General features: G+C 46.4%; 1 protein-coding gene across 2 annotated transcripts in view; it reads right to left on the bottom strand.

The window, feature by feature from the left end:
- LOC137538314 (protein CBFA2T3-like) overlaps nucleotides 1-27613 on the bottom strand; it is a 386498-nt gene that overhangs the window by 73391 nt on the left and 285494 nt on the right. For both annotated transcript variants that reach the window (XM_068260399.1, XM_068260400.1), the window contains exon 4: nucleotides 3680-3826. In XM_068260399.1, the coding sequence (XP_068116500.1) occupies nucleotides 3680-3826 (147 nt within the window). The remainder of the gene's footprint in view (nucleotides 1-3679; nucleotides 3827-27613) is intronic.

A 27613-nucleotide genomic window follows, 5' to 3' on the forward strand; every position in this document is an offset into this window, starting at 1 on the left:
ACTGACACAAAGCAGCTTGAATGATGCAGCAGACAATGCAGTGTGAGGGGGGGGGGGGGGCATTGTGGGAAATAACAGTTGTTTCCAACTGCCAACAAAGCAAGCAGCATCTCCTTCCACTGACATCACCTGCCAGCAGTAAAAATGTCGCCATGTGATAAATGTCAGAATGTAAATCAGGGAGAGGAAAGATTTTACAATGGGCTAACACTGACTAAATCATTTATAGCTAATTATTGTAAAAATGAAGTACTTTTTTATTACTTTTTTTCAGTGGAGTTCCTCTTTAACCTCACCAACCTCGTCATAACTAATATTGACCCCGACCCTTCACCTCTTAGCCAACCTCATATGCAGGTGGAATTTTTGTCCATGGTACAGTATTTTGATGCCTGTATTTTACCACAGAAACAAAGTATTAATTGTGATTGATCTCTACCACAATTATCATTTTTTTAAAGGACACCTGAGGTGAAAATAAACTGATGAGAAAACCAATTGTATCTATCCTCCTCCTAAACATTACTTTTTGTAGATATCCCACAGTTTTATTTTATATTTAAATCTAGTTTGTAAGTTTTTACTGTTTCATTGTCTCTGATCAATGTCACCTTCATTGAAAGTATGCCAGAGCTCAAATCTATGAATTATTGACCCTTTGTATCTCTTTCCTGCTCTCAGAAGCCATTTACTGACAGGAAAGTGTTTTATGGCTGTTATTACTTATCAGTGAGGGTTATGCTATAGTCTGACCCAGTCTGACCTGGGCAGAAACTGTCACATACATACCTGATATTTAACTCTTTCAGGCAGAGAAAGACAAAAAGGAACACAGCATAGTTATTAGTGTGCTCGGCACTGTACATACACGTGTCTATGTCATCATGTCACACGTCACCTCGGTTGTCCTTTAAGGATGGCAGCAATGGCAACATCCCTACTTTTGTCACTACAGGCACCCAAGGCCAGGGACCAGTGGGGAATCCCTGCCTGATGTATGAGTGGGATATCATTGCATCATATCAGTCCTGCGGGGGAATCTGGGGCAGTTTATAAGCTCTGAGCCAGCCAAGACCCTACCAACCCGTGCTGCTGTCACATGACATCATATATAACTTAAAGGCCAGACAGAGGCGCTTGGCCCAGCTACAGACCTGCACTGTACCTACTTTTACCAATTGCCTGATGAAGTGGGTCATACCTGCGAAACATGTTGCATTTCCCCATGGAGCATGTAAATACATTTGTTCTGCTAAACTGTGTTGGCATATCTTGTGTCTGGAGGAGGAGATAAGTCCACCGCTGCCTCCACAAATTTAAACTTTTTAGATATTTTTATTCTTCTGGCGCCTCTGTATCCCTGTTACAACGTTACAGCCAGGGTCAAACTTATTTCAATCGTATGTGTTTTAGAAAACAAATGCAAAACCATACATGACAGAAAACACATGGTATGTGTTTTTCAGTGTGTTTTTTAGATGCATTCCTAAAAGACTCAAAAAGTTCATTCTTTTTGCATACTGTATGCAAACACATACTGTGGTTTCCTATGGTGAAAAAAAAACCGCATGTGTTTTGCATTCGTTTTTGCCCAAATAATGTAAAAACTCATTGGAAAATAATTTTTTTTTTATCGATAAAAAGTGCAAACACGTAAAAAAATGCATAAAACGCACACGGAAAAACAGGAACGCAGGAAAAAAAAAACCCAGCGAAAACTGCCCACAGCACAAAACTGACCCTGGCCTAAGAGGAACTGTAGTGAAAATACAACTTAATGAATACAATTTCTTATGTTTTTACAATATTCATTTATACATTTTGAAGTCAGTGTTGGCCCGTTGTAAAATCTTTCCTCACCCTAAACGATTGTGTCTGAATGAGCGTGTCTTTATTGTTTCACGTGTCTCCACTGCGGAGATCTGGCCTCGCTTAAAGAGAAACTCCGACCAAGAATTGAACTTCATCCCAATCAGTAGCTGATACCCCCTTTCCCATGATAAATCTATTCCTTTTCACAAACCGACCATCAGGGGGCGCTGTATGGCTGATATTGTGGTGAAACCCCTCCCACAAGAAACTCTGAGGACCGTGGTACTCCTGGCAGTTTCCTGTCTGTGAACCTAGTTGCATTGTGGGAAATAGCTGTTTACAGCTGTTTCCAACTGCCAAAAAAGCATGCAGCAGCTACATCACCTGCCAACAGTAAAAAATGTCATCATGTGATAAATGTCAGAATGTAAATCAGGGATTTAAAAGATTGTACAATGGCCAAACACTGACTAAATCATTTATACATAATTATTGTAAAAATGAAGCACTCTTTTTATTACATTATTTTCACTGGAGTGCCTCTCGAAGCCTGGTACACACAACCAATTCTGATTGGCCAATATCCCCCCTCCATGTAGCAAGAGATTTTGGATACTATGAACATATTGGGTAGGTAAGCTCTAATACTACATGGAGATGGTAAAATTGGCCAATCAAAATTGTATGTATGTTCCAGGCTTAAAGAGAACCCGAGGTGGGTTTGAAGAATCTTATCTGCCATCAGAGGCTGGATCTGCCTATACAGCCCAGCCTCTGTTGCTATCCCAAACCCCCCTAAGGTCCCCCTGTACTCTGCAATCCCTCATAAATCACAGCCACGCTGCTGACAAACAGCTTGTCAGAGCTGGCTGTGTTTATCTCTATAGTGTCAGTCTGCTGCTCTCCCCGCCTCCTGCAGAACTCCAGTCCCCGCCTGCATCCCTTCCCTCCCTGCTGATTGGAGGGAAGGGACGGGGGCAGGGACCGGAGCTATGCAGGAGGCGGGGGAGCAGCTGAGACTGACACTACAGATGTAAACACAGCCTCACAGCATGGCTGTGATTTATGAGGGATTGCAGAGTGCAGGGGGACCTTAGGGGGGTTTGGGATAGCAACAGAGGCTGGGCTGTATAGGCAGATCCAGCCTCTGTATGCAGATAACATTCTTTAAACACACCTCGGGTTCTCTTTAAGGCTGGGAACACACATTGCAATTTCCTGTCCGATCGACGGGTAATCTGATGGGACGTTGTATCGTGTGTACATGTCCAAATTGGGATTGAATTTTCCTATGATAACTTTGCAAAATCCATAACTTTAGCGATCAGGAACAGGTCGGAAATAACCGTCTGATCGGATTGGATGTTGCATCACGTTTTCCCGCCGTAAGTCTTGTTAGTAAGGACACAGACAGCAATTCAAAACAATTTACAGATTTACCTGCCAGATCTATCTTTTCCAACATGTCTGATCTGAATTTCGATCGTTTTTACAATCAATTTCCATAAAAGTGAAAAGGGAAATCGATCGAAATTCAGATCCGACATGTTGAAACAAGTTGTTCTGGCAGGTAAATCTGCCAGAAAATTGTATCGTGTGTACCTAGCATTAGAACTGGACTTAGACTCACTTCCTGCTAGGCCCAATCCCAAGCTGCATAGCGTTTGCATGAAATTTGCACACCTGAAGGGAATATTTGCATTTTATTTGCCCAGAAGCTTCTCTATAAAACGGATGCCTTCTTCTTGCCAGTAAGTGCAGGTGAACTACAAGTGTCAGCATAGCAGTACGCCAGCTGAAACGTGTAGCTTGGGGATGCAGGCACAGCGCCCCCCATCTCTCCTACTGCCCCCCCCATATATCTCACTTGTGCTTGGGGTGAAGGTAGACGTGCGGTTGGCCACTTGGTTCAGCGCAGGTGACGGCGGGGGCATGCTGGGCGGTGTAGTCCTCGTCTGGCTCTTCACATCAGCCGGTGAGTCTGGCATGGTCAGTTTTCTGGGCTGTGATGAGCCTGCGTAGAGGAAAGAGAGAGACAGGAGGGCATGAGATGACAGGATGACAGGTCCACTTATGACATGTGAAGTGACAGATTGTGCTCCAGAGGGGGGAGGTGTTTGCTGGAGGGAAATTACCATTCAGGTGGCGAGTGCGCGGGTGACAGGGGGAAGCAGCAGCTAAAGCTATTCCCAAACACCTGCTGCTGGGATCAGCTGTGACCCCCCAGCTGCCCCCCCCCCTCCTGCCACGTTCTACTATTATTAACCCCTGCCTGGCTGCCCGCGCTCCAGCCCTCTGCCAGCCGGGCCATCCGCAGGGTTCACTGCAGTTTGAGAGCCGGGGACAGGTGTGCGGCAGCTGCTGGGATCCGTCCCGCTCGCTCCAATGTAACTGCAGCCAAGACCAAAGAAGGGAACGCTGGGCAGGAGACGCGGAAAGGAAGGGGGGCGCTGAAGTCTGCCAGGGCCTGTCCTGTGCCTTAACCCCTGCAGTGCCACCCAGCAGTGTATGCCACCCATCAGTGTATGCCACCCAGCAGTGTGTGCCACCCATCAGTGTGTATACCACCCAGCAGTGTATGCCACCCAGCAGTCTATGCCACCCAGCAGTGTATGCCACCCAGCAGTGTATGCCACCCATCAGTTTGCCACCCATCAGTGTATGCCACCCATCAGTGTGTGCCACCCATCAGTGTATGCCACCCATCAGTGTGTATACCACCCAGCAGTGTATGCCACCCAGCAGTCTATGCCACCCAGCAGTGTATGCCACCCATCAGTGTATGCCACCCATCAGTGTATGCCACCCAGCAGTGTATGCCACCCAGCAGTATGCCACCCAGCAGTGTATGCCACCCATCAGTGTATGCCACCCAGCAGTGTATGCCACCCATCAGTGTATGCTACCCAGCAGTGTGTGCCACCCATCAGTGTATGCCACCCATCAGTGTGTATACCACCCAGCAGTGTATGCCACCCAGCAGTGTATGCCACCCATCAGTGTATGCCACCCAGCAGTGTATGCCACCCATCAGTGTATGCCACCCATCAGTGTATGCTACCCAGCAGTGTGTGCCACCCAGCAGTGTATGCCACCCATCAGTGTGTATACCACCCAGCAGTGTATGCCACCCAGCAGTGTATGCCACCCATCAGTGTATGCCACCCATCAGTGTATGCCACCCATCAGTGTGTATACCACCCAGCAGTGTATGCCACCCAGCAGTCTATGCCACCCAGCAGTGTATGCCACCCATCAGTGTATACCACCCAGCAGTGTATGCCACCCAGCAGTGTATGCCACCCAGCAGTATGCCACCCAGCAGTGTATGCCACCCATCAGTGTGTGCCACCCAGCAGTGTATGCCACCCATCAGTGTATGCCACCCAGCAGTGTATACCACCCAGCAGTGTATACCACCCAGCAGTGTATGCCACCCAGCAGTGTATGCCACCCATCAGTGTATGCCACCCAGCAGTGTATGCCACCCAGCGGTGTGTGCCACCCAGCAGTGTATGCCACCCATCAGTGTATGCCACCCATCAGTGTGTATACCACCCAGCAGTGTATGCCACCCAGCAGTGTATGCCACCCATCAGTGTATGCCACCCATCAGTGTATGCCACCCATCAGTGTATGCAACCCATCGCTGTGTGCCACCCAGCAGTGTATGCCACCCATCAGTATGCCACCCAGCAGTGTATGCCACCCATCAGTGTGTGCCACCCAGTAGTGTATGCCACCCAGCAGTGTATGCCACCCAGCAGTGTATGCTACCCAGCAGTGTGTACCACCCAGCAGTGTATGCCACCCATCAGTGTGTGCCACCCATCAGTGTGTGCCACCCAGCAGTGTATGCCACCCAGCAGTGTATGCCACCCAGCAGTGTATGCCACCCATCGCTGTGTGCCACCCAGCAGTGTATGCCACCCAGCAGTGTATGCCACCCAGCAGTGTGTGCCACCCATCGCTGTGTGCCACCCAGCAGTGTATGCCACCCAGCAGTGTATGCCACCCAGCAGTGTGTGCCACCCAGCAGTGTATGCCACCCATCAGTGTGTATACCACCCAGCAGTGTATGCCACCCAGCAGTGTATGCCACCCATCAGTGTATGCCACCCATCAGTGTGTATACCACCCAGCAGTGTATGCCACCCAGCAGTCTATGCCACCCAGCAGTGTATGCCACCCATCAGTGTATACCACCCAGCAGTGTATGCCACCCAGCAGTGTATGCCACCCAGCAGTATGCCACCCAGCAGTGTATGCCACCCATCAGTGTGTGCCACCCAGCAGTGTATGCCACCCAGCAGTGTATGCCACCCATCAGTGTATGCCACCCAGCAGTGTATACCACCCAGCAGTGTATGCCACCCAGCAGTGTATGCCACCCATCAGTGTATGCCACCCAGCAGTGTGTGCCACCCAGCAGTGTATGCCACCCATCAGTGTATGCCACCCATCAGTGTGTATACCACCCAGCAGTGTATGCCACCCAGCAGTGTATGCCACCCATCAGTGTATGCCACCCATCAGTGTATGCCACCCATCAGTGTATGCAACCCATCGCTGTGTGCCACCCAGCAGTGTATGCCACCCATCAGTATGCCACCCAGCAGTGTATGCCACCCATCAGTGTGTGCCACCCAGCAGTGTATGCCACCCAGCAGTGTATGCCACCCAGCAGTGTATGCTACCCAGCAGTGTGTACCACCCAGCAGTGTATGCCACCCATCAGTGTGTGCCACCCATCAGTGTGTGCCACCCAGCAGTGTATGCCACCCAGCAGTGTATGCCACTCATCGCTGTGTGCCACCCAGCAGTGTATGCCACCCAGCAGTGTATGCCACCCAGCAGTGTGTGCCACCCATCGCTGTGTGCCACCCAGCAGTGTATGCCACCCAGCAGTGTATGCCACCCAGCAGTGTATGCCACCCATCGCTGTGTGCCACCCAGCAGTGTATGCCACCCAGCAGTGTATGCCACCCATCGCTGTGTGCCACCCAGCAGTGTATGCCACCCAGCAGTGTATGCCACCCAGCAGTGTATGCCACCCATCGCTGTGTGCCACCCAGCAGTGTATGCCACCCAGCAGTGTATGCCACCCAGCAGTGTATGCCACCCATCAGTGTGTGCCACCCATCAGTGTATGCCACCCGTCGGTGTATGCCACCCAGCGGTGTATGCCACCCAGCGGTGTGTGCCACCCAGCAGTGCATGCCACCCAGCAGTGTATGCTACCCAACAGTGTAAGCTACCCATCAGTGTGTGCCACCCATCAGTGTGTGCCACCCATCGCTGTGTGCCACCCAGCAGTGTATGCCACCCAGCAGTGTATGCTATCCAGCAGTGTGTGCCACCCAGCAGTGTGTGCCACCCAGCAGTGTATGCCACCCAGCAGTGTGTGCCACCCAGCAGTGTATGCCACCCAGCAGTGTATGCTACCCAGCAGTGTGTGCCACCCATCAGTGTGTGCCACCCAGCAGTGTATGCCACCCATCAGTGTGTGCCACCCAGCAGTGTATGCCACCCAGCAGTGTATGCCACCCAGCAGTGTGTGCCACCCAGCAGTGTATGCCACCCAGCAGTGTGTGCCACCCAGCAGTGTATGCCACCCAGCAGTGTGTGCCACCCAGCAGTGTGTGCCACCCAGCAGTGTATGCCACCCATCAGTGTGTGCCACCCAGCAGTGTATGCCACCCAGCAGTGTGTGCCACCCAGCAGTGTATGCCACCCAGCAGTGTATGCTACCCAGCAGTGTGTGCCACCCAGCAGTGTATGCCACCCATCAGTGTGTGCCACCCATCAGTGTATACCACCCAGCAGTGTATGCCACCCAGCAGTGTATGCCACCCGTCGGTGTGTGCCACCCAGCAGTGTGTGCCACCCAGCAGTGCGTGCCACCCAGCAGTGTATGCCACCCATCAGTGTGTGCCACCCAGCAGTGTATGCCACCCATCAGTGTGTGCCACCCAGTAGTGTATGCTACCCAACAGTGTATGCCACCCATCAGTGTGTGCCACCCATCGGTGTATGCCACCCAGCAGTGTATGCCACCCAGCAGTGTATGCCACCCATCGGTGTATGCCACCCAGCAGTGTATGCCACCCAGCAGTGTATGCCACCCATCGGTGTATGCCACCCAGCAGTGTATGCCACCCAGCAGTGTATGCCACCCATCGGTGTATGCCACCCATCGGTGTATGCCACCCATCAGCACAGCCCTCCCTCCTCTTGCACACACACACATACGATCCCGTCCTACCACATCGGCTGCGTCGTCCCTTGTTCCTGCATACGCCTTTCTTCTCGTGCGTTCGCCATAAGGGACTGCACCCCCCCAGTAATGCCCCCTCCTGGCAGCAATCTCACACTGCCATGCCACCGATAAGAGTTAGAAGCACTCTCCCAGGCGGTGGGGGTGTTGTGTTTTTTTGCGCTGTGTTTTTGACAGCTCTTAGAAAAGTCCAGAGCCCCCAGCGCCGGCTCCAGCCAGGAGCTCTCCGCCTCCTCCTCTTCTTTTTAGATTATTTTTATTTGCTCGCTAATGGGCTGCAGCTGGAGGCTTGTGCAGATCTGACATCTGGATCCCATCAGTGGCAGAAGCAGCGGCATGGGGCATCCAGGCCCAGGTCTGCACAGCCATGCCAAGAGCTGAACCCACAGCACAAGGCGACAGGACACAGAACCATGCTGCGGGCAGCTGCACTACAGGGACCAGCATGCCGGCCACACACACGCTCACACACCATGCAATCTGATTGCACACACACGCTCACACACCCTGCAATCTGATTGCACACCCACGCACCTTGCAATCTGATTGCACACTCACACACCTTGCAATCTGATTGCACACACACGCTAATACACCATGCAATCTGATTGCACACACACGCACCTTGCAATCTGATTCCACACTCCCGCTCATACACCTTGCAATCTGATTGCACACACACGCTCATACACCATGCAATCTGATTGCACACTCACGCACCTTGCAATCTGATTCCACACTCCCGCTCATACACCTTGCAATCTGATTGCACACACACGCACCTTGCAATCTGATTCCACACTCCCGCTCACACACCTTGCAATCTGATTGCACACACGCACTCATACACTCTGCAATCTGATTGCAGACTCACACTTACACACCTTACAATCTGATTGCACACACATGCTCATACACCTTGCAATCTGATTGCACACTCACGCACCTTGCAATCTGATTGCACACTCACACATCTTGCAATCTGATTGCACACACACGCTCATACACCATGCAATCTGATTGCACACTCACGCACCTTGCAATCTGATTCCACACTCCCGCTCATACACCTTGCAATCTGATTGCACACACTGACATACCAATCTTATTGTACAATCGTCTCTTTGTCTAGAGCTTGCCATTTACAAATAGATTTCCATCCAATGCTGCAAAATGACCTATTGCTTTCTGCAAGGAATCGATTCAGAAGGTATCTCTTCCCACTTCCACCACACACATATAGATTCCAGAAGGCAATCTATTGAAAATCAATCAAACCACAGCCTTGCACTATTGGATGTAATGCTATGGGCTGTCAATCTACCGCCACACGTCCCTGATTGGCCTAGATTCCTGTCTGTCCTGCAGTGGCTGGTAGTGCATTTGTTAACGCAGACCGGAACTCAACAGCACAATAACCTTTAAAGAAATAAACATTTCTGTTTTTACAGCTGAAACAAATCCTGCAATAGATCTGGAGTGTGTCTACTTTCTGTTTTTATAGAAACATAAATATTGTTAACATCCTGTGCTTACAAATTAGCTGCTGTGCTGAGATTCCTGAGCTGATACAGCTGAGATATCAAATTACACTTGTGATTAGTCACAGATGAGGGTGAATTAGACAAGCTAAACTCTCTAAATACATACAGGGTGTATTTCTCTGTGTTTTCCTTCTGCCTTGTGCAAGAGTTCAGGTCACGCACAATGCAGGTCAATGGGCCGCATGGAAACACGTATATGTGACTTATATACGCGAACCAGCAAACGCATTAAAACACACAAAAAAAGCATGTGCGGGAAAAAATTGCAACCCGTCCACAAACGCACAGAAAACGCATATGCAGCAAAATGCTACCTTTCCCAAACTGCCTAGTGTGTTCCTACTCGAAAGCCTGGTACACACTTTCAATTATAATTGGCCAATCACTGACCAATTGTACCACCCCCATGTAGCATGAGGGTTTTACCTAAACAATCTGCTCATAGTATTCACTCTCTTTTGACCCTCATGCTACATGGAGATGGTAAAATTGGTCATTGATTGGCCAATCCTAGTGTGTACCAAGCTTTAGGAGCAGACACACATCCAATTTTGATTGGCCAATTTTACCCCCTCTAAAGTAGTGCGAGGGCCGACAGATTTTAAATACCATGCACAGATTATGTAGGCAAACTCTCATACTACATGAAGGTGATAAAATTGGTCAGTGATTAGCCAATCATAATTGATAGTCTGTACTAGGCTTTAACAACGATCCTGACCTCAAAGGTCCACGACAGTCTTGCTACCCTCATCCGACTGTGACTGTCGGTGACCATGCAGCGCTCTGAACCTGCGCAAAACGCTCTGCGGACTCCGCAGAAGAAAAGGAAGCAGCGAAGACCAGAGGAAGAAAAGTGACAATATTACCGCAGCCAGGAAGAGAGAAAGAGGAAGTGTGAGAGCGTGAGAACCTGTCACTGCTGCGCTGGGGAACACACACCCGCCTGGCTAACACCAGGCCACATGACAGGCCGGGAACGTGGGAGCAGGGCAAGGGTTAACAGGTTTCCCCAGCAGCTCTGAGCCAGAACTGGAAATGGCTGGAGATGCAGAGCAGATGTGGGGAGGCTGATCCCAGCCAGAGCCAGCCCTGCTCCTAAATAAAGTAAAGTATTCCTGAAATTCAGGCCCAGAGCCCCGCCAAGAACAACTCCAGATAAGAGCCTGAGACACAGAGCTCCAGCTGCTCTCTGGAAACACTCAGTGCAGCTGGGAGCCGGGCTGCAGCCGGGACTGGAGGAATGCGCATCCCCTAATGCCTGCGGCTGGGGAGCCTACCTGTAATGCTACGTACACACATGCGACAACGATCGTTCGTTGAGAACGACGAACGAACTTTTAATTGATGAAAGAACGACCTAAGTAAAGTTAGTTTTAAAAGGTGTGTAACGATCTGATCGTTAGAATGAACGTTACATCACGTAAAGCAACTATTGCGCCTGCGCATAAAAATGAGAAGTTTCATGGAGAAATAGTGAAATGCGCATGTCAAGCCTAGTACGAACGACCGTTTCCAACGATGTACTACTTTTGCAAACGATCGTCGTTGGTTAAAATCCGCCGAGACAGAACTTTCTTTTGTAGCGATTTGGCTCGTTCGTCGTTGGCCTTAATAGTCGGTGGTTCGTTTTTTGTAACGATCGTCGTTGGTAAAGATCAAGGAACGATTGTTACAAACGACTATAGTCGCATGTGTGTACGCACCTTAAGGCCCCATCTACACGATACAATCCCACGTACGATTGATCGAATTCAATTGGATGGATTAAATCCGACATGTCCAATTGGGACTCGATTGATAGTGTGATCGATTTTGGTTAGTTATCAATGCAAAATCGACCACACTATCGATCTAGTCCTGATCGGACAAGTCGGATTTAATCGATCCAATCGAATTCAATGCGATTGAATTTGATTGATCGCAGGTGGAAATGTATCGTGTAGATGGGGCTTAAGGGCTGGTGCACACCAAGAGCGCTTCTGAGTGTTTTTAAAAACACCAGTGCTTTGAAAAGCGCTTGGCTAATGTATATGAATGGGATGGAGCACACCAGAGCGATGTGATTTTTTTCTCAAACGCGGGTCCTGCAGCATTTCTGCTGATTTTCCAGGCGTTTTTGTTACAGAAGCTGTTCAGTTACTGCTGTACTGTAACAAAAAATAAACACTACACCAAAACGCTCCTAGGAAAATCACTTTAAAAAGCGCTAAACTTTTGCGATTACACTAGCGCTTTTTAGTGTGCACTGACCCTAAGGCCTGGAACCCACTGGAGCGCTTTTTTGAGCTTTTCAGGAGCACTTTAAATCGCTAGGGATTTCCCTCAACGCTCTGCCAACATAAATAAATGTAACAAATTCTACAGTAGCGATTGCAAGCAGCAAAATCGCAATCACAGGACATGCAGTAAACAATTGAATCGCTGGCAAATCGCTCATGAATTGCTACACATATCGATTTGTGTGTGATTTTAAATTACTGAAAACTGTAAGGGCTCGTTTCCACTATCGCGAATCCGCATGTGTCCAACACATGCGGATTCGCACATGTAATGCAAGTGGATGGGCCTGTTTCCACTGTAGCGTTGTTGAGGTGCGTTTTTTTCAGCGGTAAAAAAACGCACAAAAGTGTCAACGAATTCGCCTGCGAGTGGAATGCATGCGAATCGCCGCTAATGTATTTAATAGGGAAATCGCATGCGGCTTTGTCATGCGGATTTCCCCGCGATTTCGCATGCGATTTCGCATGAAAGCCAATGGAACTTAACACAGGCAGTGACATGGTTAAATTCGCATGGCTCCTTGCCATGCGAAATCGCGGGGAAATCCGCATGGGGAAACGCAGCCGCATGCGATTTCTTCAGCGGTGGAATCCAGGCGATTCCGCACCGCTACAGTGGAAACAAGCCCTAAGGGCCCCGATGCGGTCGCAACCTCTGCAACCCCTATTGCTACGCCCCTGGTAGTGTGTCGTTTCTTGCACTGGTCCTGGCCAATCTGCCACGCAGCAGGATTGGCCACCAATACTGTTGATTGGCCACTGGTCCTGGCAATCTGCCACTACGGTTGCCATGACTGCACAGAAGACAGACCTGAAGATTTTTTTAATAACATTATTATTAGAGATAAGACTAGTGCAGCTCCGAGCTGTGATTGTGGCAGTTTTCATCAAAAAGGTGGAGTGTAGCAAGTCTATCAGCTTGTAGGCCTCTTTCACAGCGGGACGTTGCGTTTGATGCGATGTTAAGGTCGCACAACGTGCCCCTAACGCAGCGCATGTTAGTTTTGAAGTTGGACGTTATGTTGAACTGCTACGCAGAAGAAAAAAGGTGGGTGTGTGCTCAGACCAGTCAACTCCTGACTAAATACTGGCTGCCTCAAGTCATCTGACTAATTAAAATGGCACAGCGTATGCAAATTGCATTCGCCCACCAGAGTATGCAGGATCTAACCTGTCCACCTAACTTCCTGCAGGAGTTGGCCCACGCAAAATTTTGCATCTCAACAGGGGCGCCGCCTGTAGGCCTCCTTGTACCCCCAGGAAATGAGGGGCAGCGCAGACACCCCCACAAGGCATCCATTGCCCAGGAGCGCTGCAACTGCCCCCCATGGGATGTTGAACTTCATTATGTGTCTCTTGGTGCACCGTTTTCGTCGCATACTGATAGAACGAAAACCGTGCATGCGTCACATTTTTAAAAAAATCAAAAACATTACTGAGCATGTGCAAACAGCCCAACGTAGCTAATAATGCATATAACGCACAGCATGCAGCACTCTCTAAATATTGCTACACGTTACACACAACACAACGTGTGCACTGTGAATGTTGCACAGACTTTGTATTGCTGTGCGTTAGTCTGCGGTATTCCTTTTTATAACGTGCGACTTTAACATCGCACTGTGAAAGCAGCCGTAGTGTGTTTGGCGCGGATCTCCTGGCCGTCAGGAAGACATATCTCTGGAGAAGGTGCCGATGATGTTCTGCAGAGTGGCGGGCGGGAGATCCGGTGCCATTGGTGCGATACGAAGCGCAATCTTCTCAAAGCAAGTGTTTTATCAGCGGCGTGAGAGGCCAGACCGCACGTTGCTGCCCTTCTTGTGCTATAGCTGTCAGCAGTGCTTTACTGATCAATACTAATCCATGCTCTGTCGCTATAGGGGGTAATGGCGGAAAAGGCGGGATTTCTGAGGTGATAAAGCAAAACGCACAGCGCCTGACTAACTACGCTGAGAGCTGGTTCACACTAGAGAATGCTGCATGCAGCACTTTGGAGAGTACATAGTCATGTCACTGACTGTCCCCAGAGGAGCTCACACTCTAATCCTACCATAGTCATAGTGTAATGTCCTACCATATTATTATTATTATGTATTTATATAGCACTGACATCTCCTGCAGCACATTACAGAGTACATAGTCATGTCACTGACTGTCCCCAGAGGAGCTCACACTCTAATCCTACCATAGTCATAGTGTAATGTCCTACCATATTATTATTATTATGTATTTATATAGCACTGACATCTCCTGCAGCACATTACAGAGTACATAGTCATGTCACTGACTGTCCTCAGAGGAGCTCACACTCTAATCCTACCATAGTCCTAGTCTAATGTCCTACCATATTATTATTATGTATTTATATAGCACTGACATCTTCTACAGCACATTACAGAGTACATAGTCATGTCACTGGCTGTCCTCAGAGGAGCTCACACTCTAATCTTACCATAGTCATAGTCTAATGTCCTACCATATTATTATTATTATGTATTTATATAGCACTGACATCTTCTGCAGCACATTACAGAGTACATAGTCATGTCACTGAGTGTCCTCAGAGGAGCTCACACTCTAATCCTACCATAGTCCTAGTCTAATGTCCTACCATATTATTATTATGTATTTATATAGCACTGACATCTTCTACAGCACATTACAGAGTACATAGTCATGTCACTGGCTGTCCTCAGAGGAGCTCACACTCTAATCTTACCATAGTCATAGTCTAATGTCCTACCATATTATTATTATGTATTTATATAGCACTGACATCTCCTGCAGCACTGTACAGAGTACATAGTCATGTCACTGACTGTCCTCAGAGGAGCTCACACTCTAATCCTACCATAGTCTTAGTCTGATGTCCTACCATATTATTATTATGTATTTATATAGCACTGACACCTTCTGCAGCACATTACAGAGTACATAGTCATGTCACTGACTGTCCTCAGAGGAGCTCACACTCTAATCCTACCATAGTCATAGTGTAATGTCCTACCATATTATTATTATGTATTTATATAGCACTGACATCTCCTGCAGCACATTACAGAGTACATAGTCATGTCACTGACTGTCCTCAGAGGAGCTCACACTCTAATCCTACCATTGTCATTGTCTAATGTCTTACCATATTATTATTATGTATTTATATAGCACTGACATCTTCTGCAGCACATTACAGAGTACATAGTCATGTCACTGACTGTCCTCAGAGGAGCTCACACTCTAATCCTACCATAGCCATAGTCTAATGTCCTACCATATTATTATTATGTATTTATATAGCCCTGACATCTCCTGCAGCACATTACAGAGTACATAGTCATGTCACTGACTGTCCTCAGAGGAGCTCACACTCTAATCCTACCATTGTCATTGTCTAATGTCTTACCATATTATTATTATGTATTTATATAGCACTGACATCTTCTGCAGCACATTACAGAGTACATAGTCATGTCACTGACTGTCCTCAGAGGAGCTCACACTCTAATCCTACCATAGTCATAGTCTAATGTCCTACCATATTATTATTATGTATTTATATAGCACTGACATCTTCTGCAGCACATTACAGAGTACATAGTCATGTCACTGACTGTCCTCAGAGGAGCTCACACTCTAATCCTACCATAGTCATAGTCTAATGTCCTACCATATTATTATTATGTATTTATATAGCACTGACATCTTCCACAGCGTTGTACAGAGTACATAGTCATGTCACTGACTGTCCTCAGAGGAGCTCACAATCTAATCCTACCATAGTCATAGTGTAATGTCCTACCATATTATTAGTATGTATTTATATAGCAGTGACATCTTCTGCAGCACATTACAGAGTACATAGTCATGTCACTGACTGTCCTCAGAGGAGCTCACAATCTAATCCTACCATAGTCATAGTCTAATGTCCTACCATATTATTAGTATGTATTTATATAGCAGTGACATCTTCTGCAGCACATTACAGAGTACATAGTCATGTCACTGACTGTCCTCAGAGGAGCTTACAATCTAATACTACCAACGCTTGAAAAAGCACTTTGTATAGCGATTTCCCCAGCGCTTTCATGAATAAATACATTGTATTTATTCATTTCCGGGTCAAAGAGTTCACTTCCTGACTTGCTTCATGAAGTAAAAAAACAAATCGCTCTGCAAAAGCGCTTTATAAAAGTGCTGGGAGGCGCTAAAAAACATTGCGCAAAATAATCACAAACGCTGGCGTCGATTTTAGTTGTGAACAAGGCCTAAGTCATAGCTTCCAACTGTCCCTCTTTAGCAGGGATAGTCCCTCTTTGGGAGCCCTGTCCCTCTTTCAGGACTTTGTCCGTCTTTCTATGTAAATATATATATTTCTCTACTAAAAAAATGTGTTTGACTCTAAACTTTATTCCCATCCTTTACATTGATATATTACTAATTGTAAAATGTTAATATGAAGGAAAATGACCCAGGATAGAAAGGACCAGTGTAGTTTGAATTATAAAACATATTTTTCTTATGAAATCTTTATGGTATATGTGACTTGGGGTGTGCCGGGGGCGTGATCAGGGGTGTGGCAGGGGCGTGGCTTAAATGTCCCTCTTTCTCATCTCAAAAAAGTTGGGAGGTATGCTGAGAATTCCAAAGCCAGTGAAAATAATGCCTGTTTTCCCAGAATAGTCTGGGAGGAGAATTTTGCATAGCTAATCAGCCTAGGCTACTTTTCAGTAAGAGGGTGAGGCTACATACCAATTTACAGCAATATATAGATATAGGAAGTGTTCTGATGCTAAAACCATGTAAATTACCATAAAAGTGGGTGTCCTGAATAATTTTCTGCATTCTGTCACTACAGGGCTGCTTGTGGTGCCACTTGTGGTGCTGCCTCTGTCTGACCCCCTGCGTTGGCTCCGTCTGACCCCCTGTGGTGCCCCTGGGCAGACGTATCTCTGTACGGACTTCCTGCTTCCTGTGGATTGGGCAGTTTGGTGACATTGAGGCTGAAGCTAGTCCTACATGGATAAATGGCAGCTCAGTAAAGCAATACATCACGCTGATTGGCAATCGATTGGGTAGTCGTGATTGATGTTCACCTTGCCCCATCACGTTTCAACAGATAATTAGAATCGCTGGCACCACTGGAGCGCCAATCTATGCAACCGGTGACAGTCACCATAGATATAGAATGCTGATCAGTCGATTATCACTGTATAGATCACCAAATAGCGCTGGGAAGCAGGACAGACAACACAATGGGCCTGATTCACGAAAGCGGTGCTAACAGTTAGCACGCTGGTGAAAAGCCCTTTATCACGCCTAAACTCAGTTTAGGTGTGATAAGTTTAGGTGTGATAAGTTTAGGCATGATAAGTTTAAGCGCCAACTGGGTTAGCACCGCAGCGCACAGCTGATCAAAAGTTTTGCGCTAGCAAAGTCTGGTGCACTTCGTATAGAGTTTAATGGCGCTGCTTTGCGTGCGGGACTTTGCAAGCAATCTAAACTTATCTAAACTTATCATGCCTAAACTTATCATGCCTAAACTTATCACGCCTAAACTGGCTTTTCGTGGTGCGTGGTGCAATGGTTATCATGCCTAAAGTCTCTAACTGGGTTAGCACCGCTTTGTGAATCGAGCCCAATGTCTCTTACAAACGCCCAATCGCCACTTTTTCCACGGATCCTCATCTGCTTCGGATCGCCGCTTTTGGGGCGGGCCCAAAGGAGCAATTTTAGCCGCACTTTGGAAATGGCAAAAGTATCGCTAGTATTACATTCGAAGCGCTTCGAAATCACCAAAAATCGTTCCGGGGAAAATGCTGCTAAAATCGCTACTAAAAGCACTTAGCGATTACAATTTGTGATTTCTACTGGATCCCAGCCCTAAAGGCGTATACACAACATACAATTTTTCCATCAGATCGATGGGTCGATTGATGATTTCCAGCATGTCCGATCTGCTTTTAATCGAAAAATGGATCAATTTTGTGAAGTACTAATCTTAGAATATGTCCCTTTCTCGATTGGAAGCAGATGTGTATAAGCTATACAGGTTACAATTTTTGTTTGATTCTTCCAAAATTCAGTTAAAACGATTGGTTATACCAAAAAGTCAAAGGTTTTTTTTTGTTTTCGATCCATTTTTTTTCTCTTTTTTTTTAGACTGGTCATGTTGGAAAATGTAGACCAACTTTACCAAAAATTGTATGGTGTGCGATGGATTGTCAAATTGTATTCAACTAGAATAAAATGTACATTAACTATTCGGCACATACCAAACGTTGTTGTTTGTATAAACAACAAAAAGGGTGGACTTATGAAAGAGTGGGTGTGTATTTGTATATAATGAAAAGATGGGAAGAGTATGTGATGGTACCTAGTGTGAAAATAATATATATGGCCCCCTCCTACACTGCGCCCTGAGGCTGGAGCCTCTCTCGCCTCTGCCTCTTCCCTGCCCTGCGCCCCCTCCTACACTGCGCCCTGAGGCTGGAGCCTCTCTCGCTTCTGCCCCGCCATGCGCCCCCTCCTACACTGCGCCCTGAGGCTGGAGCCTCTCTTGCCTCTGCCTCAGCCCCGCCCTGTATGGAGTACAGTAGAATTGTCATAATATGTAAGTCTGTATTGTACTTGGTGTATTTCTGTAATTAATAAACAGAAATCATTGAGGGTAGGAGGCGGAGCACACTAGGCAAAAACGCCAGCGTTGCATACAATGCTAACGTTAACACGTACTGTATAATGTTAGTCAATGGGCTGCATGAAAAAACGTATTTATTTGCGTTCTGCATTTGCAATAGGCGTTTTTGAAATGCAGAACTTGCTGCATATTTTTCCAAAGTGCATCTAAAACATACATAATGTATGTCAATGGTGACGCAGAGATATTGCTTTTATTGCGTTTACATTGCATTTTTGTATGCGTTTTTGTATAAAAACCAAGCATGTATTTCTGCTTCCTGTGGAATTCCCAGTGACATCAAAAATGTGTTTTCATACTGGCCACTGTACAAAAACTTTGCATACAACGCATATCAGACACGCATATACAAAAACGCACTTACGATTCATATGTGCGAAACGCAAATGCAGTGAAACGCAAGCAAAGCGCACTTCATTACGACAAAAAACACACAGGGTAGGAACACGCTAGGCAGAATCGCATACGCGTTTTCCACTACGTGCTATGGGAAAAAACGCATATGCGATTCTGCCTAGTGTGTTCCTACCTACAAACGCATGTGCAGCAAAACGCAACTTTTCACGCACTAGTGTGCTCCCAGCCTGAGTGCTTTTAGCACAGTATAGTGTGGTACGTGGCGGTGTAAGTAGCAGCGCAGTGGTCAGTGGTAATTGTCGTGCTAAGCAGCAAATGAGGATCACATGAGACATTGACAGATGTACAGAGATCGCATATGGGCATAAATGAGTGGAAAATGTAGTTCTATGAAAATTGCAAAAATGATCAGAAGTTGATTACTAAGGGAAAGGTTGCCATGCAGGACGGTTTTCTAACCAACCGACTTTTTTGACATTTGCAATGTTTTCGCACAATCTTCAGCACATGCATGTGTTAAATCGAACAATTTCTTTAAAACTTCCAATCAACCAAACAATTGGATCGGATTGGTCAAACCGAATCAAAAAAATCGTAATGTGTGTGGCCACCTTGAAGAATACGTAAGGCTAAATAAATGACTGCAGATTTACTGACCTGGGGCTTCCTCCGGGCCCTAGAAGCCTCCGTGTCCCTTTCTGCAGTTTCACTGTCAGCCACTCTTCTGGGGTCCCCTCTGTAACACTGCGCCTGCGCAGAACACTCCTGGCCATGGAAGCACGACCGCAGGTGGCCAGGCCAGCGGCTGCTATAAAGGGTACCCCAGAAAAGGGTCTGATAGTGAAACTGCGGCCAGGGACATGGAGGCTTCTAGGGGCGGAGGAAGCCCCAGGCAAGTAAATCTGCAGTCCTTTTTTTTAGCCTCCTGTATCCTTTAAGGCCTGGAACCCACTAGAGCGATTTTTTGAGCATTTAGGGAGCGCTTTAAGTCACTAGCGCTTTCCCTAAACGCTCTGCCAATGTAATAAATGTAACAAATTCCGCAGTAGCGATTGTGATTCGCAAAATCACCATCGCAGGACATGCAGCATCTTGGGAGCGTTTGCGCTTCAATGTAAAGTATATAAGCGCTGGCAAATCCCTCATGAATCGCTACACATAGCGATTTGAATGCGATTTTAAATGTTATGATAAAAAAAAATGAAAAATTATTATACATTAAAAGGACCAATCAAAATAAAAATCGCTAAGTGCAAATCGCTACACAATCGCTGGCAAAAAGCTGACACTTTTTAAAATTGCTCCCAAAAACCCAGGAAAGCTCATGAAATTGCTCAGGGCTGGTTCACACTGGGCACTTTGGTAGCGTTTAGTTTATCGCCAGCGATCAGCAAAAAGCTGTTTTTTCACTGTACAGGAAAGAGATTTAGGAATGATTGCGTTTTCTGATTCTATAACATTGAAATGCAATCGCTTAGGGCTCGTTTCCACTATTGCGGTGCGGAATCGCCTGGATTCCACCGCTGATGAAATCGCATGCGGATGCGATTCCGCATGCGTTTTTTGCAGCGAATTCGCATAGGTGAGGGTATATGCGATTTTAACCATGTCACTGCCTGTGTGAATTTACATTGGTACCTATGCGAACCGATGCAAAAAACGCATGGGGAAAACGCATGCGATTTCCCTATTAAATACATTGTGTGCGATTCGCCTGCATTCCACACGCAGGCGAATTCTGAGGGCTCTGCCGTGCAGAAAAATCCTGCACAGAAAAACGCACAGCAAAACTGACAAGTGGAAACAGGCCCATCCATTTGTATTGGCTGTGCGAATCCGCATGCGGACAACGCATGCGGATTCGCGATAGTGGAAACGGGCCCTTAAAAATCACTCCAATAATGCTGCCTGCACCATCAGCAAATCGCTAATCACTGGCGATCGCTACAGTGTGAACACTACCACTGACTTGCATTAGCAGCAGCAGGTTGCTGATCGCCGGTGATCAGCAAAACGCTGAAAAATAGCACAGTGTGAACGGGCCCTAATGTAAAATGCTAGCGATTTGTATTGGGTTCCAGGCCTCAGGGTAATTAAAGTAAACATTCTGGTTAAACTTCATGGAGGTATTTTTTTTTCAACCCAAGTAACTAAGTAATCAAAGCACGGATTGTCACCGTAAAAAAAAAGAGCAAATTGCCACTTTACAGATAAAGGCCACCTAAACCGAAAAAGACATAGAGGCTGCCATATTTCTTTCCTTTTTTTTCGCAATGCACATTGCCTGGCTGTCCCCCTGGCCCTCTGTCTCTAATACTTTTAGCCATAGGCCTCAATTCACTAAGCTTTATCGAACACTTTATCAAACGTTTGATAATTTACCTCATGAGCAAAATCTAATTTTGAATTCACTAAGGTGTTATAGATTTATTGAATGTTTTATCGATAAAATGTTCAACAAATCTATAACACCTTAGTGAATTCAAAATTAGATTTTACTCATAAGGTAAATTATCAAAAGTTTGATAAAGTGTTTGGTAAAGCTTAGTGAATTGAGGCCATAGCCCCTGAACAAGCATGCAGCAAATCAGATTTTTCTGACTGAAGTTATGCTACGTACACACATGCGACAACGATCGTTCGTTGAGGACGAACAAACTTTTAATTGATGAAAGAACGACCTAAGTAAAGTTAGTTTTAAATTGTGTGTAACGATCTGATCGCTAGAACGAACGTTACATCACGTAAAGCAACTATTGCGCCTGCGCATAAAAATGAGAAGTTTCATGGAGAAATAGTGAAATGCGCATGTCAGGCCTAGTACGAACGACCGTTTCCAACGATGTACTACTTTTGCAAACGATCGTCGTTGGTTAAAATCCGCCGAGACAGAACTTTCTTTTGTAGCGATTTGGCTCGTTCGTCGTTTGCCTTAATAGTCGGTGGTTCGTTTTTTGTAACGATCGTCGTTGGTAAAGATCGGGGAACGATCGTTACAAACGACTATAGTCGCATGTGTGTACGCACCTTTAGACTGGATGAGCTGCATGCTTGTTTCAGGTGCGATTCAGCCACTACTGCAGCCAAAGAGATCAGCAGGACTACTGGTATTGGAAATACCACTGGTAATTACTACTGGAATACTACTACTGCAATTACACTGGGAATACTACTGGTATTGAAAATTGAAATAAATATTGCAGTCTCCATATCCCTCTCACTTCAGGTGTCCTTTAAAGCTGCAATAGGATTTTTTTTTAATGTTGAAAATCAAAGAAGTAACAGCCTGTTATTAGAGTGCACCTTATTTAAAGGGCCAGTATCACAAAAACATTTAACATTTGAAACCCATGAAAACACATAAATAAGAAAGTACGTTTCTCCCAGAGTAAAATGTGCTATAAATGACTTTTCTCCTATGTTGCTGTCACTTACAGTAGGTAGTAGAAATCTGACAGAACTGACAGGTGTTTGATCAGTCCATCCCCCCCCACAGGGGATTCTTTTTTCAAAAACACTTTATTATCTTTATTTTCAAAAGCACTTAGTGAATGGCAGTTGCTCAGTCCAGCTGCCAGAATAGTGTGCAAACAGGTAGAGGTGGTGGCCTGCATCTTTGTTTAGATCCTTTCCAGGGAGTGCTCTTGTAAGGAAGAAATACTGAGAATCTCCCATGAAGAGAAGGACTAGTCAAAAACCTGTTGGTTCCCTCTGATTTCTACTAACTACTGTAAGTGACAGTAAGGCCCGGTTCACATTTGCGTTAGCAGTCAGGATTTTCCGGACCGGATCCGGAACATATACTGTACAAACGGAACGGACGTTTGGCAATCCAATGATAGTCTATGGATGTGTACATACTCGTCCGTTCCACGCGGACCGGATCCGGACCGGATACGGACGCCGGACACTTTTCCAACTTGCTCTATTTTTCACGTACGTCGGATCCGGCCGCCGCACCCGGACCGGATCCTGACTGCACCATCCGCACAGCTGAAACCAATGAGAAACGGAAAGGAGGCAACACACTGGCTAGCAAATCTGGACGTTCTACCCACTTCCTATGTGTTTTCTATGGTCATAGCGGCCATTTTGGATGGTACATGGTCCCAGAGTTTGAGGAGTGGAGCAGCAGTGACTTGTGGCTGGAGATATTTGGCAGCATGTCGGACGAAGAGGTGAGGCCCTACACACCTGAGGACCTGATTGTACAGGTGCAGCAGCTACCTGCCTGGTGCACCCACCATCTCCTGCGAGGAGCACGCCTTCTTCCCACATAGTATAGGTAAAAATCAAAAAGGAGACAATTCCCAGGTAAAATGAGTACAAAAACACTGGATCCATGGTCCAAACTGCAGTCTCTATATCCAAGGATAGTCTCCACACGTCAGGCTGTCTCCAACAATGACCCCAGGGATTCTGCAGACCTCCCAGACCCCAAGAATTTATATAGTCCGTTATCTCTTTAAAAAACGGATCCGGATATCAACCGGATCACTAACTGATGAAAAAACAAATGCAAACGGAACGGATCCGGACCGGATCCGGAGTGCAACCATACGCATCCGGTCCGACTGGATGCGCACGGAACGGATCCGGACATCCGTTCAGTTTTTTGCAAAAACGCAAGTGTGAACGGGGCCTAACATAGGAGAAAAGTCATTTATAGTTCTTTTTGCTCTGGAAGAAACATACCTTTTATTTGTATGTGTTTACAAGTATTTTAAGTTTTACAATTTTTTGCGGTAGTGTTCCGTTAAGAACAGTCCTCCTAATCTTTCCCCGTTCAATTTGTTGCTGCAATAAAAGTTCAAAAAACGTCCAACTCCTTACTATTCAAGAATAAAATAAAATAACCCCCCCCCTCATTGCAAGATAGATTTTCGGTTAGGCTGGTTCCTCACGCCGTCCTTCCCTTGAATTGTTCCGTTACAGGTAGCCGGCCACCTGCAGGAATGCGACATTTTGAATCTGAGTTGTTCTCGGTAGGGGGGTTGTCATGAGGGTCCCCAGCCATTGTTGAGGCCTTGGGTGACACCTAGCCAGCCATTTCTCCAGGGGGATTCTGGGAACTCGACTCAGCAATCAGCTGGAGAGCCACAGGTTGAGCACGCCCGATTAGAAGTGTTGTGTCGCTCCGTACGCCATACTGCAAGCGCCGCGACTTGGCATACCCACCTCCATCTGCCAGGATTAGGAAGATAAGCAGCCAATGCCCCCCCACCACCCCCGCCCACACCAAACCTCACGGCCGCGTGCCAAGCAGTCTAAATGACAGCCTGATGATCTTTGGGGTTTTGTGCCGTAATTGTCCCACGGTGTCGCGATTGTGATCGTTGTCAGATCCGTCGAGCCGGGCCTGTCATTCAAGCGCTTCACTTTTGTTTATATAAACAGGTGAATTGTTTGATGGCACAATTACTACCATCTGCCATGCAAATGACTGCCAATTAACTCATCCTGTTTTAATTACCCCGATAATTGAACTCAATGTGTTCGGAGAATGACACCGTAATACTAAGTGGTCACGCGGATTACACCCATTCAGCGTGGCCAATGCCCGGGGGCGCCAGGCTGGGGCGCTTCGTACTATTATCTCATCCGCTGACGACGCCGGCGTTCTGGCACGCTGCCAAGAGGAGGCGCCGTTTCTGCTTAACACCCTGGCCGCTTCATGCAGATATCCATTTTTAATGACATGAGACCATATCTCCTCCGCGCTGAAGAGGGCCTGTCACTAAAACAAGGAGGTGGCTGCTTCAAAGTACAGACAGCCCCTTACTTGCGAATGACTCGAGTTGCAACGTTTCAAAGGTACAAACAAAGTTATCTCCATGTACAACATATACAATACTAGCTTCTTTATGACATATTTTTGTTGTTACATGTTACAGTGTTGCACGGTGGCGTAGTGGTTAGTGCTCTCGCCTTGCAACGCTGAGTCCCCTGTTCAAATCCCAGTTGGGTCAACCTCTGCAAGGAGAGCTGGAAAATTGCTGGAAAATTGCACTTAAGAATTTCGTTGTACAATTTCGGTTGTTACAATGCCAATAAAGATTTTCTATTGTATGTTCTCCCCATGTCTGTGTGGGTTTCCTCCGGGCACTCTGGTTTCCACTTACACCCCAAAAACATACAGATAAGTTAATTGGCTTCCCCCTAAAAAATTAATTGGACCTAGATATGATACATAAACTACACAATATAGACATAAGACTATGGTAGGCGGGGGCGTAGCAATAGGGGTTGCAGAGGTTGCGACCGCATCGGGGCCCTTGGGCCAGAGGGGCCTAAGGGCCCTCCCTCAACTACAGTATTAGCTCTCTATTGGTCCTGTGCTCATAATAATCACTTCTATAGATACTTTGAATAGTGGTAATCATTAACAAACTGCTCCCCATCCCCTTCTTGCACCTCTGACACTGTAGTTGCCATTGGCAGGTTTTGGTGCGCCGTATCCATTGTTATCTATAGAGTGCTTGGGGGGGCCCCAATGTAAAACTTGCATCGGGGCCCACAGCTCCTTAGCTACGCCACTGATGGTAGGGACTAGATTGTGAGCCCCTCAGAGGGACAGTTAGTGACAAGACAATATACTCTGTACAGCGCTGCGGAAGATGTCGGCGCTATATAAATGCTAAATAATAATAATAATAATAAACTGCTATAAGTAGGTTAACTACTTCCGGAAGTCACTGATTGAAATCTACACTCTGTTTTGACCCCCTTTCTGCTTCCAGGGCGTAGATTTCCGCCAATAGCGTTGCAGCCCCCTCGCCACAGATCACTCATCCTGCCGTTTATAAGACGGCAGAGCTTTGTGAGCCGGTCAGGAGACGATTTCATTGGCTGATGACCTTGTCATCACTGTGAGCCAATCACACTGGCTTACATTGATGGACAGCGTCAGGAGCCAATGAAAGCTGCTCCTGACCAGCTCACACAGCTCTACAGTCATACATATGGCAGGGCGAGGGACCTGCGGGGATGGAGGTGCGGCGGTTATGAGCGAGCGGCGATTCGTCAGGAGGCGCCATTCTTCAGTACCAATGGTCTCTGGTCCTTAAGGGACTGCTGGTACGTAAGTGGTTAAAACACATTGAAAACAACCAAAAAACATCTTACACTGTACTATATGACCAAAGCCAGGGCTGTCCGAAAATAAGTCGTTTATCCACATTTCACCCTGTATAACGCAGGACTCAACTTACAAATTCAACTTACAAACAAACTCTTGAAACAGAACCTGTTTGTAAGCAGAGGACTGCATAAACTTGTATGTGTGAATGTTTAAAATGTCTTCCTATACTTGTATTACTGATTTTCAGATTAATTTTTCACCCCATTTCATAGTATCAAAGGCCCAGCAAAATACTGGCTTGTCACCCCCATATTAATCTATAGCACTGGAGCACTTTACAGGGTACATAGTCATGTCACTGACTGTCCTCAGAGGAGCTCACAATCTAACCCTACCATAGTCATAGTGTAATGTCCTACCATATTATTATTATGTATGTATATAGCACTGGCATCTTCTGCAGCATATTACAGAGTACATAGTCATGTCACTGACTGTCCTCAGAGGAGCTCACACTCTAATCCTACCATAGTCATAGTGTAATGTCCTACCATATTATTATTATGTATTTATATAGCACTGACATCTTCTGCAGCACATTACAGAGTACATAGTCATGTCACTGACGGTCCTCAGAGGAGCTCACCTTCTAATCCTATCATAGCCATAGTCTAATGTCCTACCATATTATTATTATATATTTATATAGCAGTGACATCTTCTGCAGCACATTACAGAGTACATAGTCATGTCACTGACTGTCCTAAGAGGAGCTCACATTTTAATCCTACCATAGTCATAGTCTGATGTCCTACCATATTATTATTATGTATTTATATAGCACTGACATCTTCTGCAGCACATTACAGAGTACATAGTCATGTCACTGACTGTCCTCAGAGGAGCTCACAATCTAATCCTACCATAGTCATAGTCTGATGTCCTACCATATTATTATTATGTATTTATATAGCACTGACATCTTCTGCAGCACATTACAGAGTACATAGTCATGTCACTAACTGTCCTCAGAGGAGCTCACAATCTAATCCTACCATAGTCATAGTCTAATGTCCTACCATATTATTATTATGTATTTATATAGCATTGACATCTTCTGCAGCACTGTACAGAGTACATAGTCCTGTCACTGACTGTCCTCAGTCAGAGGAGCTCACAGTCTAATCCTACCATAGTCAGTCTAATGTCCCTATCATAACCTAAAGCAACTCATGCAAACTTGGGGAGAACATACAGTATACGAGTAACCGATTTATTCTTAAATCTGCTGTCACACCAATTACTCATTTATGAATTTTTTTTCAGAGCTGTATTGAGAAAAAAATCACAGACAGAATGGAACACTCCGACGGAATGGAATGTCCCGATCAAATCTGCTCTTAGGCTACTTTCCCACCAGGACGTTGCGTTTTAGGGGACGTTATGGTTGCATAACATGCCCCTAACGCAACGCATGGTGGTGTTGGATGTGGATGTCAAAGCGAGCCGCGTTGTGCAGCTCACTCTGGCGTCCGTATTGCCGTGATGCGTACTCTTGGACGC

The sequence above is a fragment of the Hyperolius riggenbachi genome, chromosome 11 (assembly GCF_040937935.1).
Source record: "Hyperolius riggenbachi isolate aHypRig1 chromosome 11, aHypRig1.pri, whole genome shotgun sequence".
Classification (NCBI taxonomy): domain Eukaryota; kingdom Metazoa; phylum Chordata; class Amphibia; order Anura; family Hyperoliidae; genus Hyperolius; species Hyperolius riggenbachi.